This window comes from Cervus elaphus, chromosome 13 (assembly GCF_910594005.1).
Source record: "Cervus elaphus chromosome 13, mCerEla1.1, whole genome shotgun sequence".
In the NCBI taxonomy this organism is placed as follows: domain Eukaryota; kingdom Metazoa; phylum Chordata; class Mammalia; order Artiodactyla; family Cervidae; genus Cervus; species Cervus elaphus.
Window position 1 is genome coordinate 23,941,071 of NC_057827.1, and position 15,591 is coordinate 23,956,661.

General features: G+C 48.9%; 1 protein-coding gene across 14 annotated transcripts in view; it reads left to right on the forward strand.

Moving 5' to 3' along the window:
- ACAN (aggrecan) overlaps positions 1-15,591 on the forward strand; it is a 69,636-nt gene that overhangs the window by 42,682 nt on the left and 11,363 nt on the right. For 3 of the 14 annotated variants that reach the window (XM_043921254.1, XM_043921260.1, XM_043921255.1), the window contains 2 exons: positions 965-1,180; positions 3,737-8,305. In XM_043921254.1, the coding sequence (XP_043777189.1) occupies positions 965-1,180; positions 3,737-8,305 (4,785 nt within the window). The remainder of the gene's footprint in view (positions 1-964; positions 1,181-3,736; positions 8,306-15,591) is intronic. The other 11 variants (XM_043921265.1, XM_043921267.1, XM_043921257.1 and 8 more) reach the window with 11 other exon arrangements.

Sequence of the window (15,591 nt, forward strand, 5' to 3'; positions counted from 1 at the left end):
CTGTCCAAGAAAGGCAGCATCATTGCAGTACTTAAGAGCAGAGAGTCTGACATCAGATTGTGGTGTGTGCACAGTCGCTCAGTCGTGTCCAACTCTTTTGCGACCCTATGGACTGTAGCCTGTCGGGCTCCTCTGTCTATGGAATTCTGCAGGCAAGGATACTGGAGCAGATTGCCATTTTCCCCTCCAGGGGATCTTCCTGACCCAGGGATCAAGCCCACATCTCTTGCATTGCCTGCATTAGCAGGTGGATTCTTTACTACTACACCACCTGGGAAGCCCCTGGCACCAGATACTTGGGCCCATGGACTAGATCTGTCACTTAGAAGCTACTGACACTGGAAAAGTCACTTAACCTTAGTTTCCCTGTTTGTGAGATAATGTATCTCTCTCACGTGGCTCTTGTGGGATAAAATTATTTTATCTTATTTTAAAATATTTGCTTATTTATTTGGCTGTGCTGGGTCTTAGTTACAGCATGCAGGATCTTTAGTTCTGACAGGAGGGATCTTTAGTTGCTCCACGCGAACTCTTAGTTGCAGTGTATGGGATCTGGTTTCCTGACCTGGAATTAAACCCAGGCTCCAGCATTGGGAGCACTGAGTCTCAGCCACTGGATTACCAGGGAAGTCCTCTAAGATGATTTTATGCATCGATGCATCACACCTTTAAACAATGCCTGGCGTGTATAATAGATTCTGCAAAAAAGGTGCCCCAGACCACCCTGAAATAAAGTGCTGATGGTATTTTCATATTGATATAGTTGAAGCAAACAGCTCTTATTAATTAAGGACGAATGTCATCTCACCGGACTGGGTGGGGATTGGAAGGCCAAGGACCAGCAAGATTTGTGCACAGGCTTGGCCCACCTCATGGTCCCCTGCGTCCCTTGAAGAAGGGCCAGCCTGAGGTGGGTCACTGGTAAGAAGGAGCCCCCAGCCCTCACCACCCATATCCCCTTTAGGTGTTTCAGTGGCGCCCTCTCCAGGAGAAGAGGAGGGTAGCACACCCACCGCAGGCCCTGACGTGGAGGATTGGATCGTGACCCAAGTGGGGCCTGGCGTGGCTGCTGTCCCCGTCGGGGAGGAGACGACTGCAACCTCAGGCTTCACCATTGAGCCAGAAAACAAGACGGAATGGGAACTCGCCTACACCCCAGCGGGCACTTTCCCACTACCAGGTCCGTCCGGGCTCTCCTGCAAGTCCTGCTGCCTCCCTGGGCTAGGGTGTGGCCTGGATGGGGGGAGGAGAGGATGTTCTCTCCCTGGGACCTGTGCTCTATTTCCCCAGCCCTGACCCCCAGCCCTGACATTATCTAAGTGTGCTGCCATGGGCAACTTCAGCCATCTCAGCAGGCATCAAAGACCAACTCCTAAGGGAGAAAAAGGGCGGCTTTGTTCATAAAACACACCTCTTCTCTCTCTCTCTCTCACTCTCTCTCTGCACTCAGTTATCTTCCAGCTACACGCCCCAAATGCCCAGCACTGTATCAACTGGAGGACTCTCACTCACTCTGTGCTCCTGCATTCAGACCTCTACTCTCTAAACTCTTAAAACTCTTGTGGGAGGAACTCCAACAGAGGAGAAAGGACCTGGGAGGGGGTGGCTGTTGGCAGTCCCACTGTGACCTGTCTTCTTCTCTTGTTTCTCCTTTTGGGTCCTTTTTTGGGCCAGGTGTCCCCAGTCAGAACTTCCTGAGCAACAGCTGTCATGATTAAATCACATGGGACTTGCTGGGATGAAATCCACAGACTTCAAACCCTATTAGAAAAAGCATTTAGTAGGTATCAGGTTTAGGAACTCCTGGCTTACAGAAACATTAATAGCACCCACCCCACAACCCCCACCATTGCAGACCTTCTCAGAGCCTTGGATGTGCTAATATGCTCTGTAAAGCAGAGGGGGCAGTGTATTCAATAGGTCCCAAATGAATTTGACCACAGGGTCTTTTTTGTTTTTTCATGGAACATTTTTAACATGGCCACTTCAGGTAAGACTGATTTATAGTGATGCACAGTAACCTGTGTGTACCTAGCAGAGTCAGTTTGCCCAGGGTCACGTGCATTTGAAGACAGGAATATATCAAAGCTTCCCACTAATTCATCTAGTCACTCAGTCAGTGCACAGTTCCCAAGTAATCTGGCCGCACCAAGTGCTCCTCTGGGTGCTGGAAATGCAAACCCAGAAGGTAAAGGTGCATCAGTGGAATAAGTAGAATTTTCACTCAGGGACCTCACCCAGCAGTCACACCTGCTCCAGGCCCTTTCCTTGCCCTTCACCAGGACAGGAAGAACTGAGTCCTCTTAGGCATGAGTGTGTGGCTTGGCACAGAACTCGGGAAGCCAGTAACAGAAGTTATTCATGGGAGGGGACTCCAGTGGCCCCACAGAAATATTTCCCAATATTTCGTCAGCTCCCTACCACTTCACTGATTTGAGCCCTATGGGGAACCATCTCTGCTGCTGTTAACTCTGGACCTTTTTCTTTAAATTGACTTGCTTTTGACAAGAAACCAAAAATGTAATGTCTGTAAGTGGCTATTTTCTGATTTGTGGTGTGTGTATATATTTATGTGTATATGTATGCATGCGGGGGACTTCCCCAGTGGCTCAGTGGTAAAGAAACTGCCTGCAATGCAGGAGACCTGGGTTTGAGTCCTGGATAGGGAAGATCCCCCTGGAAGGGTATGGCAACCCGCTCCAGTATTCATGCCTGAAGAATCCCATGGACAGGGGAGTCTGGCGGGCTATAGTCTATGGGGTTGCAAAGAGTCAGACACTACTGAAGTGACAGAGCATGCACACACGCATGTATATGTGTGTTTAAATAGATAGATAAATATCCATCTAAAATCCTCTTGCATGCATACCGCCACTGCTCCTGAGCTCCCTACCCTCATCCAGGATTCTCCTTTAAGTGAAGGTAGGCTGTGAGCCTGACCACTGGGACACAGCACCCTCTGTGCTCAGGTTCTCTGCCTGGGAAATTAGCTCAAAAATATATGCAAGGTACAATCCCAGCTAGTTATTTTTCAATGCCAAAGGAAACAGGACAGAAAGGAAATAATGTAACCATAATTATTTAGAGTTATGGGGTTTCTTTCTTTTCTCTCTCTCTCTCTCTCTTCCAAATCCTCTCTATTAGCCCTATTAGGGCTCTCAGAATGGAAAAAGTTGATGTATTTTTGAAAACATCCCTCTTGGCCTCAGAGGGATGAGTTCTGGTGCACCATTCTCACTTACAAGGATTATCAGCATGGTCAGGATATTAAAATCATTGTGCCATGTCCTGCCCCAGAATTCCTAATTCAGTGGAGCTGGGGAGGGACCCAAGAATCTCCTTTTCTGCCATCTCCCAGCTGATGCAGTGCTGATGGTCCAAAAACCACACTTTAAAAATCATAGTTCTAGATAAATGAGGTGATAATGTAGAAGCACTTGAAAGAAGGTGACCTTGATTGCCTTCAACGGCAGCCAAGCTCTCACATACTGTGACTTGTTTGGGTGGCGCCCCCTAGAGTCTCACAAAGCAGAGCCTGAGGGTGGTGGGGAGCTTTCTGGTCCCTATTCTCCCAAGTGTCTGTGCAAGGGTCCATTAGAAAATGTCTAGACACATCTCTGAGCTCTTGAGGAAAAAGTCTTACTGTGGAAGGAATGGAGTTCAGCTTCTCTGCATGAGCTTAAAATGGGTAGAGTTACTAAATTCACACCTTGTCTTTCTTCTTCCTTTCCTCCAGGGATCCCTCCTACATGGCCTCCCACTGGCGCAGCAACAGAAGAGCACACAGAAGGCCCTTCTGCAACGGAAGTGCCCTCAGCCTCAGAGAAGCCGTTCCCCTCAGAGGAACCATTCCCCCCAGAGGAACCATTCCCCTCAGAGAAACCATTCCCCCCAGAGGAACTGTTCCCTTCAGAGAAGCCGTTCCCCTCAGAGAAGCCATTCCCCTCAGAGAAGCCGTTCCCCTCAGAGGAACCATTCCCCTCAGAGGAACCATTCCCCTCAGAAAAACCATTCCCCCCAGAGGAACTGTTCCCCTCAGAGAAGCCATTCCCCTCAGAGGAGCCATTCCCCTCAGAGAAGCCATTCCCCCCAGAGGAACCATTCCCCTCAGAGAAACCAATCCCCTCAGAGGAGCCTTTCCCCTCAGAGAAGCCATTCCCCTCAGAGGAGCCATTCCCCTCAGAGGAGCCATCCACACTTTCAGCCCCAGTGCCCAGCAGGACTGAGCTGCCAAGCTCTGGGGAGGCATCTGGGGTGCCCGAAGTCAGTGGTGACTTCACAGGCAGTGGAGAAATTTCAGGACACCTAGACTTCAGTGGGCAGCCCTCAGGGGAAAGTGCAAGTGGACTGCCCTCTGAAGACCTTGACTCCAGTGGGCTCACCTCTACAGTGGGCTCAGGCCTGCCTGTGGAAAGTGGACTGCCTTCAGGGGAAGAAGAGAGAATTACATGGACCAGTGCTCCTGAAGTTGACAGGTTGCCCTCTGGGGGTGAGGGCCCAGAAGTTTCTGCTTCTGGAGTAGAGGACATCAGTGGACTTCCTTCTGGAGGAGAGGTTCATCTAGAGATCTCTGCCTCTGGAGTAGAGGACATCAGTGGACTTCCTTCTGGAGGAGAGGTTCATCTAGAGATCTCTGCCTCTGGAGTAGAGGACATCAGTGGACTTCCTTCTGGAGGAGAGGTTCATCTAGAGATCTCTGCCTCTGGAGTAGAGGACCTCAGTGGACTTCCTTCTGGAGAAGAAGGTCATCTAGAGATCTCTGCCTCTGGAGTAGAAGACCTCAGTGTAATTCCTTCTGGAGAAGGTCCTGAAGTCTCTGTTTCTGGAGTAGAGGACCTCAGTGGACTTCCTTCTGGAGAAGGTCCAGAAGTCTCTGTTTCTGGAGTAGAGGACCTCAGCGGACTTCCTTCTGGAGAAGGTCCTGAAGTCTCTGTTTCTGGAGTAGAGGACCTCAGCGGACTTCCTTCTGGAGAAGGTCCAGAAGTCTCTGTTTCTGGAGTAGAGGACCTCAGCGGACTTCCTTCTGGAGAAGGTCCTGAAGTCTCTGTTTCTGGAGTAGAGGACCTCAGCGGACTTCCTTCTGGAGAAGGTCCAGAAGTCTCTGTTTCTGGAGTAGAGGACCTCAGCGGACTTCCTTCTGGAGAAGGTCCTGAAGTCTCTGTTTCTGGAGTAGAGGACCTCAGCGGACTTCCTTCTGGAGAAGGTCCAGAAGTCTCTGTTTCTGGAGTAGAGGACCTCAGCGGACTTCCTTCTGGAGAAGGTCCAGAAGTCTCTGCCTCTGGAGTAGAGGACCTCAGCAGACTTCCTTCTGGAGAAGGTCCAGAAGTCTCTGCCTCTGGAGTAGAGGACCTCAGTGTTCTTCCTTCTGGAGAAGGTCATCTAGAGATCTCAGCCTCTGGAGTAGAGGACCTCAGTAGACTTCCTTCTGGAGAAGGTCCAGAAGTCTCTGCCTCTGGAGTAGAGGACCTTGGTGTTCTTCCTTCTGGAGAAGGTCATCTAGAGACCTCTGCTTCTGGAGTAGAGGACCTCAGTAGACTTCCTTCTGGAGAAGGTCATCTAGAGATCTCTGCCTCTGGAGAAGAGGACCTCAGTAGACTTCCTTCTGGAGAAGGTCCAGAAGTCTCTGCCTCTGGAGTAGAGGACCTCGGTGTTCTTCCTTCTGGAGAAGGTCATCTAGAGACCTCTACCTCTGGAGTAGAGGACCTCGGTGTTCTTCCTTCTGGAGAAGGTCATCTAGAGACCTCTACCTCTGGAGTAGAGGACCTCAGTAGACTTCCTTCTGGAGAAGGTCATCTAGAGACCTCTACCTCTGGAGTAGAGGACCTCAGTAGACTTCCTTCTGGAGAAGGTCATCTAGAGACCTCTACCTCTGAAGTAGAGGACCTCAGTAGACTTCCTTCTGGAGAAGGTCATCTAGAGACCTCTACCTCTGGAGTAGAGGACCTCAGTAGACTTCCTTCTGGAGAAGGTCCAGAAGTCTCTGCCTCTGGAGTAGAGGACCTTGGTGTTCTTCCTTCTGGAGAAGGTCATCTAGAGATCTCTGCCTCTGGTGTAGAGGACCTCAGTAGACTTCCTTCTAGAGGAGAGGATCATCTAGAGACTTCTGCTTCTGGAGTAGGGGACCTTAGTGGACTTCCTTCTGGAAGGGAAGGTCTGGAGATCTCTGCTTCTGGAGCTGGGGATCTTAGTGGGTTGATTTCTGGAAAAGAAGACTTGACTGAGTCAGCTTCTGGAGACTTGGACCTTGGCAGAATACCTTCTGTAACTCTAGGAAGTGGGCAAGCTCCAGAAGCAAGTGGTCTTCCTTCTGGATTTAGTGGTGAGTATTCTGGGGTGGACCTTGGAAGTGGCCCATCATCTGGCCTTCCTGACTTCAGTGGACTTCCATCTGGGTTCCCAACTGTCTCCCTAGTGGATACTACATTGGTGGAAGTTGTCACAGCCACCACAGCAGGTGAACTAGAAGGAAGGGGAACCATTGACATCAGCGGTGCTGGAGAAACATCTGGGCTGCCCTTCAGTGAGTTGGACATTAGTGGAGGAGCAAGCGGACTCTCTTCAGGAGCTGAACTCAGTGGCCAAGCATCCGGGTCACCTGACATCAGTGGGGAAACCTCTGGACTCTTTGGTGTCAGTGGACAGCCCTCAGGGTTTCCTGACATTAGTGGGGAAACTTCCGGGATTCTTGAGATCAGTGGGCAGCCATCAGGGTTTTCTGGAGAAATATCTGGCATGACTGAGCTTAGTGGACTGCCCTCTGGACAACCAGAAATCAGTGGAGAAGCTTCTGGAATTCTTTCTGGCCTTGGTCCACCATTTGGCATAACTGACCTGAGTGGAGAAGCACCTGGGATCCCTGATCTCAGTGGGCAACCATCGGGTTTGCCAGAGTTCAGTGGGACAACATCTGGGATCCCTGACCTGGTTTCCAGTGCCATCAGTGGCAGTGGTGAATCTTCTGGCATTACGTTCGTGGACACCAGTTTGGTTGAAGTGACCCCAACGACATTTAAAGAAGAAGAAGGCTTAGGATCTGTGGAACTCAGTGGCCTCCCTTCAGGAGAGGCAGATCTCTCAGGCACATCTGGGCTAGTGGATGTCAGTGGACTGTCTTCTGGAGCAATTGACTCCAGTGGGTTTACATCCCAGCCTCCAGAATTCAGTGGCCTGCCAAGTGGAGTAACTGAGGTCAGTGGAGAAGCCTCCAGAGCTGAGAGTGGGAGCAGCCTGCCCTCCGGAGCATATGACAGCAGTGGACTTCCGTCTGGTTTCCCCACTGTCTCTTTTGTAGACAGGACTTTGGTGGAATCTGTAACCCAGGCTCCAACTGCCCAAGAAGCAGGAGAAGGGCCTTCAGGCATTCTGGAACTTAGTGGTGCCCCTTCTGGAGCACCAGACATGTCTGGAGACCATTTGGGATCTTTGGACCAAAGTGGGCTTCAGTCTGGGCTAGTGGAGCCCAGTAGGGAGCCTGCAAGTACTCCATATTTTAGTGGGGACTTTTCTGGCACCACTGATGTAAGTGGGGAATCCTCTGCAGCCACGAGCACCAGTGGGGAGGCCTCCGGACTTCCAGAAGTTACGTTAATCACATCTGAGTTGGTGGAGGGTGTTACTGAACCAACCGTTTCCCAGGAACTGGGCCAGAGACCCCCCGTAACATACACCCCCCAGCTTTTTGAAACCAGTGGTGAAGCCTCTGCATCTGGGGATGTGCCAAGGTTCCCTGGATCTGGGATAGAAGCATCATCAGTCCCAGAATCCAGCGGTGAGATGTCGGCCTATCCCGAGGCTGAGGTGGGAGCGTCTGCTGCCCCCGAGGCAAGCGGAGGAGCTTCCGGGTCCCCTGACCTGAGTGAAACCACCTCCACCTTCCATGAAGCTGATCTGGAGGGAACCTCAGGCCTGGGAGCAAGCGGCAGCCCCTCAGCCTTTCCGCAAGGCCCCACGGAGGGCTTGGCCACCCCGGAAGTGAGTGGAGAGTCAACCACCACCTTTGACGTGAGCATAGAGGCATCAGGCTCACCTTCCACCACTCCCCTGGCTTCTGGAGACAAGACTGACACCAGCGGAGACCTGTCTGGCCACACCTCAGGGCTGGATATTGTCATCAGCACCACCATCCCAGAATCCGAGTGGACTCAGCAAACCCAGCGCCCTGCAGAGGCACGTCTAGAAATCGAATCCTCAAGCCCCGTGCACTCAGGAGAAGAGAGCCAAACAGCTGACACAGCCACCTCCCCAACTGATGCTTCTATCCCAACCTCTGCAGGAGGGACAGATGATTCAGAGGCAACCACAACAGGTACAGTTGGGATTATTTTCCTTTAAGTGGGTCGGAGTGATTCAGACTGTAGCATGGTAGGAAGCAGTGTCGACTCAAGTTTCTGAGCTGTGCAGGCTTAAGCAAGTTTCTTAACCTCTCTGAGCCTCATCTGTAAAACGGCAATAGTACCAGGAGAGAGTAAATGAGATATAAATATGTCAAGAATGAGGCTATATCTTTTGCACACAGTACACACTTGTAGGTTCACAATTGTTACGGTCACAGTAGAGTTCCATAACACAAACATTTATATGTGAACTCAACTATCTGTACTTGGCACAAGAAGTACTGTTTAGATAGTGCTGGAAATTCTTCTCCTGTCCCTGGCCCACAGAATGAGTGTGAAAGGAGAGAATGAATCTGCTGATGATATTTATGTGCCATTATTTACTTTGTGCAGGGTTAAAACCTGCACAGTTCAAGAAACTATGATGCATCACTTCAGCTGTGTCATGCCTTTGGACCCTGGGTCCTCACCCCGACCCTGTGCAAGTGAACCCTCCTCTGTACTGTAGTGATGGTCTCACCTTGACACAAACCCAGCAGCTGCTGATTTTCCTTTATTTTCTGGGACCCCTTGCATCCCCCTGTGTACTGAGAGTCCAGTCAGAGAATTCAGCCCTGCCAGAAGCAGGGGCTCAGGAGGGAGAGAGTCCCCAGAAATCATGTTGACCCAAAACCAGCCTTGTGGGTTTCTGTGGCCTGGGGCCCCACCCTGGAGGTCTTGGAGGCTGCACTGTACCCCAGGCAGCTACATTCTTGATGCCCAGCCTCTCCCTGGGGGTTGCAGCCTCCACCAGTTCCTGTGAGAGAAGCCCTGTGGTGCTGGGACCTGCCAGGAGATGGAGGGACACGTTATATGCCTGTGCCCCCTGGCCACACTGGCAAGCACTGCGATGTAGGTAAGACCCTCGGCGGCCATGGGGGTGCAGACAGAAGGGTCAGGAGAAGGCGTCCGAGGTCACCTGAGGTGCAGGCTTCTTGTCACACTGGCATAGGAGAGTACATAGTGATGTGTTGGGGTAGCAGCCACAGGGTAAGCATGGCATGTCTTTCTAGAGGGTCTGTTCTGCGTGATGGTTTAAGAGAAAAAGTCATTAAACTGAGAAGTAGTTCTTTTTTTTTTTTTCAAGCCAATGATTGTTTTATGAGCAAAATCTAAAGGGTGCTTGAATTTTGAAGATAAAGCTGGAGACTTCAAAGAAATTTTGAGCTAGAGGGTGTATTGAAGAGAGCCAGTCATGCCCCAAAGTCCCTGGGAGGGAAAATCTGAGGGTAGGCTGTCTTGCATCATGCAGAGTGGACCACTCTGGGAAAGCCCATATGGTCCCCTCCATGCTTAGGCCTGGGTGGGGTTTGAGTACCTTTCTTGCCTTAAATGAGATGACACAGATAGAATTCATCACTCCCAGCTCCAGGATTTATGCCTGCAGGTCAGCTATGACCCAGCAGAGCCCCACCCTTGAGCACCCACCATGCTGGGGCCTCTGTCTGTCCAAGCAGCTTGTGAGATAAGTGAGGAGCCTGAGGGATCCTCTGATTGGAGGTGGTTCCCAAAATGAGATGATAGAATCTATGTGTTGCTCCCTGAGCACCTGGAGGCCTGTGGCCGTGAGGACATTTCAGCTCATCAACATCACCTCCCTTGAGGGAAGAAATGCCCAGTTCCCTCCAAGCTCAGATTCTTGGGTTAGCTCTCTGCACTCCCTCCACGTCCTTACCCCTGCTTGTGTCTGGAGTCAGAGATCCGAGACCCAAGGCCTTCCATTAGGCTTCATTCCTAAGACGCATGCAAAATGCCTTTACATCATACATGAAGGTACATTAATATAGATATCAATATATATTCAAAATAATACAGCAAGTCCCCTCCATGTAAATGAGTTCTGTACAGAGACCACATTTGTATGTCCAGTTTGTTCTAAGTCCAACAAAATTAGCCTAGGTACCCGACTATACAATTGGCTATAGAGTACTGTACTGTAATAGGCTTATAATACTTTTCACACAAGTAATACATCCAAAACAGACACAAAAACAAAGAAAACATTTTTAATCATACAGGACAGTACCTTGAGGAGTATAACACTGGCATACAGGCACTGGCATCGAGTGAACAGGCTAGAAGAGTTAGGCCGGAGGAGGGAGAGGAGGTGGGAGATGGTAGTGATGAAGGGTCGTCAGCAACAGGAGATGGAGGGCACAATGCCTGATGCCGATGGCATGGGTTCCGGTTCCTTGCTGAAACCACATGCACGTTCGCATCTTTGAAAGTTTGCAACTTGAAGGCTCAGATGTAGGGAAATTACTGTGAATGAGTTATATACTCTTAATATATATACACTCTTAATATAAACCTGCTATATACTTGGCACTTACACAGGAAATGTGTGTGTGTGTATATATATATATATATATATACACAAACAGGCTCTAGAGTGTATACTATTTACTCTCTTCACCTTTGGGATCAGCCTCTGCCTACATGTGGGGGCCGTGACTGAGAACACTACAGGCCTCTGTGGCCAAAGAAGGTTGGTTCTCCTAGGAAGGTCCTGGCCTTTCTACCAAGGGGACAGTGCTTCCACTGAGCCATCATGACCCCAGGGGCTGCAGACACACCCCTCTGTCTTCCATCCCCACGGGGAAGGCAGAGCACTGCCTCTGTCCTGGGAGAGCCCACCGCTGATGACAACCTGGGGAGACCTGGTGCGCTTTGCAGCACAGAGCCCTCAGTCGGCAGTAGAAGTGACTCTGCCTGGTAGACAGGTGTGCAGACACGTTCCCCACTCCCGGGTCTGGGTGTGCAGGTGGAGAGCAGCAGGGCGCCCGTCTTGGTGAAGTGCTATGGAGCTCAGCTCTGTCAGCCAGCCCAGCCTGGGTCAGCGAGGAACAGACTCAGGGCCCAGCAGGGCTTCTGGGATGGGGGCAGCCACCAGGATCAGAGCCCCCTTGCCCTCTTTTAGTATCTTCTGACACCTCTCTCCATTCTTAGCGACTCCTTCTCCAACCTGCTACTTGAAACAAAAATGGAACACTGGTATCAGAAGTCACGCGGCAAGGCTCGCGTCCTGGCACCTCTGAAATTAGAAGTAGGTGACAATGGACCTCAGCTAATCTGCTCTAAAGACAGCTTTTCTTTAATCATGTAAATTTCCAATGGGCGTTCCTTCCCGCAGTTTCTTCCCAGGCAGCTCTGAGAGCCTGGTAATCATGTCCATTTGAAAGTGCAGCCCCTAGAGGTTAAGCAATTTGCCTAACTCCACTGAGTGAGTCCAATCAAGAACTGAGGTCTTCAAAACAATTCTGTTATGTGCATGTGGTGAAGGTAGTGGATAAGAGTACAAAATACTCTGTAATTAATGCATATCCCAACCAATTGTCTCGGACGGTAAAGGATCTGCCTGCAGTGCGGGAGACCTGGATTCGATCCCTGGGTCAGGAAGATCCCCTGGAGAAGGAAATGGCAACCCACTCCAGTATCCTTGCCTGGAAAGTTCCATGGACTGAGGAGCCTGGCAGCTACATACAGTCCATGGGGTCTCAAAGAGTCAGACAGACTGAGCGACTTAACTAACCAACTGGGTTAAAAGATGATTACAATGACCAGTTCAGGAAACACTTTTATTATTTCAATTAACAATTGAGTTAGATCTATTCAATAATTACCTAATCAATTGGCCATTTAGTTTGAGTTATATTGATAGGCATTATTTTAATAGCACATTACTGGTTCTTTTTCCAGGATATAATTTCCTGGTGGCAAAGACGGTACAGAATATGCCTGCAATGCAGGAGACCCAGGTTCAACCCCTGGGTCAAGAAGATCCCCTAGAGAAGAAAATGACTACCTACTCCAGCATTCTTGCTTGGAGAATTTTTTGGGCAGAGGAGCCTGGCGGGCTAGAGTCCATAGGGTCACAAAGAATTGGACACGACTGAGCGACTAACAATTTCTAACACTTTTTGTATCGAAAACATTTGTGTGCTAATATCCAGGAAATGAATTTGTGATTTAAAAAAAAAAGAATTGAGGTCTTCACTGCTTAATACATCCAGCTGAATAAGAAACCTCTTGAACATAGCACCAGTTGTTGGCCTTAAAAAGCTAGAAGCTAAATTTCCGGGGAACCAGAATGAAGAGTGGCTGTAGTATCGCAGTGGTTCAACTAGACACAGACGAGCCCTCGCTACCTCATTTGTAAACAGTGTCAGAGATGGTGGTTCTCTGCTTTAAGACCTGGTGCCTCGGCCCCACCCCTGTGGCCTTGGCACTGGGGTTTTTTAATCTCCCAGGTGACTCCAGTGTGCAGGCAGAGCTGGGAAACACTGCTGTGAGGATTAAGATCATCCATGTACATCTTACAGGTTCCCTTTTCTGTCTCTCATGCCACTGATTACGAAAAGCTTTGTCATCTGTAAAGAGTGAGTAGTGAGTCATCCACATGCAAAATCTGGCATCTCAATGCCCACCACAATACCCCTGGGGTCCCAAGTCACTCCTGTTCAATTTAACTCAAGACTTGGTGCTTCCAAAAGGACTACAGATGGTGTCCAGCATCCATAGATCACCCACCTATCATGTGGCTATAGAACCGGGAACCACAGGTTGTTAAAAGGCCTTATAGATCTGTGTCATCTTGTTTAGCCAGCGTTCCGTAAACAAGTTCTTGATAAACTATTAATCTGTACTCTTTACAGCAAAATAAATGCTTAATGAATACTCAGATTCTTTAGCAAGGCTTCCCAGGTGGCACAGTGGTAAAAAGCCTGCCTGCTAATGCAGGAGACACAAGAGACGAAGGTTCAATCCTTGGGTTGGGAATATCCCCTGGAGTAGGAGATGGCAACCAGTATTGTCATACTGGAGATGGCACCCGCTCCAGTATTCTTATCTGGTAAATCCCATGGACAGAGGAGCCAGGAGGGCTACAGTCCATGAGATCTCGAAGAGTCAGACAAGACTAGCAGTGAGCACTTCTACTACTACAGTTTCTTTGGCAGTTAAGTGCTGAACTGGAGAGTTCCCTGGCAGTCCAGTGGATAAGACTCTTCGCTTCCACTGCAGGAGGGCAGGTTTGATCCTTGGTGGGGGAACTAAGGTCCCACAGGCCACGAGATGTGGCCAAAAAAAAAGTAAGACTATCCTATTCCTATCGACTTAAAAAGCAGAAGCACTCTCCTGACTTCCATTGTTAACACAGTCTTTCCTGTAGGAATTAGATTTCTGATCCTGAGGTTTCAATCCTGGCAGCTCCTTAGAATCACCTGGGATACTTTATTATTTTTATGTATTTATTTTTTTTGGTTACCCTGGGTCTTTGTTGCTGTGCGTGGACTTTCTTAAGTTGTGGCAAGTGGGGGCTACTCTCGAGTGCTTGGGCTTCTCATTGCAGTGGCTTCTCTTGTTGTAGAGCATGGGCTTTAGGCGCACAGGCCTCAGTAGTTACAGTACGTGGGTTTAGTAGTTGTGGCACACCAGCTTAGTTGCCCTGTGGCATGTGGTATCTTCCCAGACCAGGGATCGAACCCACATCCCCTGCACTGGCAGGTGGATTCTTATCTACTGTACCACCAGGGAAATGCTGGAATGCTTTTTAAAAGTGCCATACCTGGGCCCTACCCTGAGCCATTCTGATTCACTTGGTCTGGAAAGGGACTCTGGTAGTGTTGGTAGTTTTTTTTTTAATCTAAAAATTAACTATCACAATGATTCTAATGAACAGCTAAGTTTAATAAAGCAGATCTCACATTCAATTTCCCAGCAATCACTGGCATTGCCTGGATTTCTCTAAACTCCATGGTTAGAAGGGCATGAACTTAAATTTTAATCAGACTCTTTTCTGTTTTATTGATATTTTTCACTTTGTGGATTTGAGATTCTGGTCTATGATCCGACACTGTCTCTTTCCCCAGTGGGGTGATGTTTGAATTCCAGTGAAACCTTATCCCTGGGGGTTGGGGGAAATGCTTTCAAAGCAAGTAAAAATACAGGGTTACAAGTGAAAATACAAATTACATCTTAACTTGACATAACCAAGAAGTCCACAGGCAGATTTTAACAGGCAACTAGTTGAATTTAAGAAGAGGGATACTAAAGTTGCATCCAAGATCAACCTTTAAAATATAAAAGACTTGACAGTATAAATAACTATAACTTTAATCATGTTTGTTTTTAAAGCTAATTGGAACTGATAAATATGCTGTTATAGCTCTTCTCCTGGAGTAGGAAATGGCAGCCCGCCCCAGTATTCTCTCCTAGAGCATTCTCTGGACAGAGGAGCCTAGCAGGCTACAATCCAGGGGGTGGCAAAGAGTCAGACACGACTGAGCACACACACATAGTCCTACTATCCATTGTGATATGCCGGAAAGCAAGTATATATGTTCAATTCTGTTCATCCTGATTGATCCTAGGTCTTTGCAGGGTGTGGAGCATCTGTTGAGCTAAGAAATTGCCTATGTGCTTCTTGAGGGGATTTCCCCCCGACCATCCTTGTTCAGTAAAGTCATGTCCAGGGTCATCACATATAGCCACACAGGTTGCACACTGAACAACTTGAGGGGTAGCACTCATACCATGGTGTTTATGAGTGGCAACCCCTTTGGTTGGATATCACTTGAGTAAAAGCACCTGCTGTCACTTCACTCAACTTTTTCTGTAAACAAAATAAATGCTAATTTGGATGTCTTGAGTTTTGACCCAGGCAACAGCTGGACAAGATCTATTCAGGGTAGAGGCCTGAGTTCTCCAATTCAGAGACCAAGGTGATTATTTGCAAGTATCTTTATTCCTATCACCTTTACCAGGGGTTCTTAGCTAGCGACATCACTAGAAAACCTTGTTCAGGAACAAAAAATCCCTTTTGGTTAGAGTAGTGGAAAGCAGACTCAGAGTCCCTACTCAGTGATGACCTGTGAGCCCTTGGCTGGGGAGGCACAAAATGGTAATGAGATGCTGAGATCCAGTGTCTCTCTCCCTCCACGTATAACAGAGGCCTGACTTTCATCCTCATGGTCTAATTCTCTCCTCCATCTCCTCCAATCTGTCTCCCCTTCTTACCAGCATGGGCAGGTCACTTCATTTATTTTCTTACCTATAATACGACACAATGACATCCATGCTAGAGGAACACTTGGAGGATAAGAGGTTGTGAGATATGGTGTCTGGCTCAGAGAAGATTCTTGGGAGATAATGGCTCCCTCTCTTTCCTCTCTTCCTTCACATAGTCTGCCCAAAGCCCTTCCCATTCTCCATCTGCTGT